The sequence below is a fragment of the Gregarina niphandrodes genome, assembly GCF_000223845.1.
Source record: "Gregarina niphandrodes unplaced genomic scaffold scaffold00018, whole genome shotgun sequence".
NCBI classification, from domain to species: Eukaryota; Apicomplexa; class Conoidasida; order Eugregarinorida; family Gregarinidae; genus Gregarina; species Gregarina niphandrodes.
This window is the reverse complement of record NW_011645787.1, coordinates 177,363-181,876: the sequence shown is the minus strand read 5'-3', so window position 1 is coordinate 181,876 and position 4,514 is coordinate 177,363. Positions and strand designations below refer to the sequence as shown.

General features: G+C 53.2%; 3 protein-coding genes across 3 annotated transcripts; 1 reads left to right on the top strand and 2 right to left on the bottom strand.

Moving 5' to 3' along the window:
- Window positions 1-118: 118 nt before the first annotated feature.
- On the bottom strand, window positions 119-2,316 carry GNI_093050 (aminopeptidase N; the record flags this gene model as incomplete). Its single annotated transcript, XM_011132609.1, has 2 exons — window positions 119-163; window positions 199-2,316. 2 exons carry the CDS (start codon window positions 2,314-2,316, stop codon window positions 119-121), a joined length of 2,163 nt encoding a protein of 720 aa, XP_011130911.1.
- Window positions 2,317-2,935: 619 nt separating this feature from the next.
- GNI_093040 (putative transmembrane protein) lies at window positions 2,936-3,676 on the top strand (the record flags this gene model as incomplete). Its single annotated transcript, XM_011132608.1, has 1 exon — window positions 2,936-3,676. The coding sequence occupies one exon, from the start codon at window positions 2,936-2,938 to the stop codon at window positions 3,674-3,676; it is 741 nt and encodes a 246-aa protein (XP_011130910.1).
- A 24-nt stretch (window positions 3,677-3,700) lies between these two features.
- GNI_093030 (ubiquitin carboxyl-terminal hydrolase) lies at window positions 3,701-4,426 on the bottom strand (the record flags this gene model as incomplete). The annotated part of the gene is made up of 1 exon (XM_011132607.1): window positions 3,701-4,426. A coding segment is annotated over one exon (726 nt), but the record flags the coding sequence as incomplete, so codon positions are not given.
- Window positions 4,427-4,514: the final 88 nt, after the last annotated feature.

Sequence of the window (4,514 nt, the reverse complement as noted above, 5' to 3'; positions counted from 1 at the left end):
GACAGTTGACGTAGAACCGACAGTTGACGTAGAACCGACAGTTGAGGTAGAACCGACAGTTGAGGTAGAACCGACAGTTGACGTAGGTGAACTGGTGCCAACCTCGGAGGCGGTTGAACTAGCTTGCACAGCGGAGGTCGAAGCTTCGACCGTTTCGTGTGTACTGCCATTGAGTGTACTAGCACTGAGTGTACTGACAGAGGACGTGCCGGTAGAGGTGGTGGCGGTGGTCGGCGTCACGGAGCCAAGGGTGCGTTCCGCCGTCTGCGTCTTGACGGACGTGGGCGGTGGTGTTTTTTGGAGATCGGCCCATTTCGGTCGATCTAGATCTACGATTGACTCTCGCGCACTGGGTGGTGCCTCCGGCCGGACGAAGACCGGGACGACTTCAGACTTGTCGAAGATGGCCGGCGAGTCACGCTCGGCAAGAAGCCCGGTCTCACGCAGGTCAGTCTCCACGTCGCGGTCCGCTTCCTCGGCCACGAGCTCTCGAGCCAACAGGTCCGGTCGGCCGGGGTCCAGGTCCCCACTCGCCAGCAGCTGCTCACTGACCAAGAAGTGCGCGTTCTCGCTCCCAGTGTTCTCACTCCCAATATTCTCAGCCCCATCCATCGCAAGCGCGAATTGCAGCGCAGCGGACGACTCCAAACGACCAGCAGTGGACGACTCCGACAGATCGGTTACCAACTCAGACTTGCTTCCCGTGAGGCCTTTGAGCCAGTCGAATGACGCCAGTTTGGCAGTCCGGTCTGTGGTAAGGCCGAAGAGCGCACCAATAAAGTCATTGACGGCCACGCCCGGTGAGAAAAGTTGTTGCAGTTGCCGAAGACTGGCAGGTCTCATGAGATTGTAGGAGCCAGATCTGGTCGAGTCAGATGCGGTCGAGCCAGACGCGGTGGAGCCGGATGGGGTAGAGCCAGATGAGGTCGAGCGTGACGGCGGTGCCGCGTCGATGGATCCGCCATAGGACATGGGAAGTTGGCCGGTTCTCTTCTCGAGCGGGATCCGGAGTGGAGCGCCTATGTTACTGCCCGTCTGGGGGAAAGGACCATACGGCCCGCCAGGAGAGAAGGCAGCAGGCCTGGCGGAAGCTAGTCGCTGCGACTGAGTGGGTACCGCAGCTCTCCCCTTACCGGACTTCGTCGCTAAGTTATCCAGGTGTCCGGCGACCAGGCCTGAGACTGGAGACTGCAAGGTTGAAGACTGCAAGACAGGAGACTGCAGTCGCGAGCTGGGTGCATATATCTGGGTCTGGGGTAATCGGAGAGTGGTGCTGGAGGGTCGGTAGTTGCCGGTTCGGTAGTCAGTTCGGTAGTTTAGTCTGGTTTGTGGTAGAGTTTGGTAATCAACGATTACGTCCTCAAAGACGGCTTCCGGGGTCTTGCAGAGTGCGGCCAGAGCGTGATTGGGGGAGTTGCCGAGTAGGTCTGTGAGTGTGTCTAGAGCCTCAGTGCAGGGTCTGCCTACAAGTACCTGGCGTTCTAGACGGTGGAGTCTACCGGCGGCCAAGGCGAACAAGTAGGATGGTTTCGGATACGGATCGTGGTAAACTACCGTACGGACGACACCAAGACTGCCGTCTGCGAGGGGTACTGCGGTATCCCCCTCGCTTACCTTCTCTCCGTTGGAAAGGAGAACCGGGAACACTTTTGGGTCGGCTTTGATCGTGGTGGTGAAGACAGACATCACGTCGGGTCTGTCGGGGTAGAACGTGATGCGTCTAAACCCTGACGACTCATTCTGAGTTATCAACAAATTACGCGATCGATACAAACCAAATAACAACTTGTTCGCTTCCGGGTTCACGTGTGTAGTCAAGAGCAAAATGAACCGCGACATGCGTGCAGTGCCACCCCGTGCACTGGGTACGTGCTCTTCTTTGATAACCAGGTTATGATCGTCATTCAGGCAGACCAAATTCATGAGGTTCCGGCGGTATGTGTACACTGTGTGGTCCACCGTTCGGTTGAACAACAAGACAATCTGGTCGAGATGAGTGTCCTTGGAGCCGTGAAGGATAATGTCGCCGCCCACATAGTTCTTAACGGAAAGACGGGACTTAATGATGGTCAAGTTGTATCCCAAAGTGAATTCCAATTCGGTCGATTTCAGCGCCAAGTTGTACGGCTCGTAGTCATCCAATCGTATTTCAACCGGCTGCTTGTGCAGGTGGGGACACCGGCTCACCTGCCCTGCGCTGTTCGCTTCTTTTTTCAGTAATTGGGCTGTAGTAACTACCTGCCCAGTTGTTGCCTGAATAGTTGGCTCCCGCCCCAGTTGGGACCGCAGGAAGACAGCAGCGTCTTGCCCACCCATGGTATCGAACCCTCGACCTGAAGCCTCTCTCGGAATGTCCGCCCCAGTGCTCATATCGATGGTTGGGTAGTCGGTCCGCAATAATCCAGAGGACGCAACACCCATCCGGGACGACTTGGTGTGTTCAAGCTCCCGCAACAACCCTTCCGACTCCAACCCCTGCGGCTCCCACTCGCTCTCCCCCTCCAGAGTCCACCCCTCGCTGTCGCCTTCCACAAACCGACCGCTATCGAAATCCGAGCTCCAGCCCGGCTCGTCCCGCAGTTCCACTAACTCATCCGTGGTTCCGAATACCGCAAAGAGATCGTAGCCCTCAAGATGGATCCCTGGAGGCACCAGGCTGCCTAGAGCCAGACTGCTTAGAGCCAGACTGCTTAGAGCCAAAGCGCATGCCGCACAGAGCACACCTTTTCCCATGCGCGCGCTCAGTCAAATTTTCAGCACACGTTTTTGATGAGACAAGATAGATAAAGGTAATGACAAAAGTAGTGTGCGTTTTGGAGCGAGGAATAGAGGGAGGAATAGGGGGAGGAATGGAGACGAGAGTTGGTAAAGAAGTTCAGTATGGAGTTGATATAGAAATAAAGGACACCCCAGGAAATACTCCTATCGAACATACATGGGAGAATTACTAGACGGAAATAAGAAGCGACGTAATGAACGCTTGATGGTGAGGTTGTTAAGTATGGTATGGTTGATTACTCCGTTATTTTTGAAATTTGTGGTGTTTGCGAATTCTGTGAGTGGTGCCCACATTGATCCTTATTATACCTTACGGACATCCCTTCTTGACTGTCCCCAGGACATATCAGCGCATCCTGAGTCGTATGTATGTAATACGTCATTGGTCATTGATCCCCAAGACCTGTTAAGATCGGCCGCGTTGTGTGCTACTGTGATGAGAGATATGGGTATGGGTGAATACCCTCTATGTACGGTGGAAGTGTCAATCCAGACGCCCTTTTCTGGCATCGACTTGGCGATTGAGGAACGGTCGGAAAAAGGTTTGATGATGGACCTACAACATGGGCTCGTAGGCTATACAGTTACTACTCTATTGCTTGGCGGAATTTCTGGACCTTGGGAATACGCGCCACACATCGTTCCGGTAACTCTACGAACACTTGATAGCAATGGCAAGATACTCAATGAAAAAACACAATGGGCCAAGTCCAGCGGAAACATTGATGAAGGCGTCGTTCTCATCCTTCAAGAACCTCTACCAGTACTCTCCAATGCCGTCAAAGTACTCGTCGCTATTCCTCCTAGACCAATCCGTAAAAATCCAAACCTAACAAATGGTTGGTTCAGGGCATATGCCACCAAAAGTTTCGTCATGGCAGACATCTCTGCGCACTAGCTTTTTTACCGTCGGGATGGTTACTCACTGAAAGATCCCTTTTCTTTCAAACAAAAGGATGTACGGAACATGCCCGTCTGCTAGGCCTCCCTGAAGGTCGATGGCGTCCTTGGCGACCTTTGAAGACTTGTCGTCGTCCAGTTTGGTCCAGGACTGGTCCTGGTGGCTCCAGTTCCAGCAGATATAGTGGCCTTCTTCAACGGTCCTTCCTTTGTGGGTGACCACGGACTTCAGCTGGTAGGTACCATCAGCGTAGTTTATCGGATCATCCGCCAAGGCCTCATCATTCGTTCCTTGTTCGACTGGCTTGGCTTCGTCGACTGGCTTGGCTTGGTCGACTGGTTTGGCTTGGTCAACTGGTTTGGTATCCATCCTTTGATCAGAGCTCTGATGGAGTTCCTTGGCTCTTCGTTGTTCATCTTGAATGCGACCTTTATCCAAAACATGTTTCAATGAATCCGTACAAAAGGGATACAAATCGAGTAAATGAGGATACTCTATCCGTTTCAATACCTTGGCACGACAGGCCTTAGTACCGGCAGCATCATTGGCTTTTTTCCACTCGAAACGCACCATGTGAATAATCAGGTATGGCGGAAGAGTGCTGTCGATCTTTGACACTCTCTTATGAGGAACCATAACACCATCGCCCTCTTGTAACTGACGGTCTAAAGTCTCTACCAAACCTAGTTCCAAACCCGGAATGAGATTGGCTACTGGGTTCTTCGCCGTCCCCGGGTAGCATGACAACTTCAAACTTGACGTTGAATCCACAACAGGCGTAGAATCTTCCTTACTCGCGCCTTCCACCGTTAACCTAACCAGGGGGGGTGTGCCA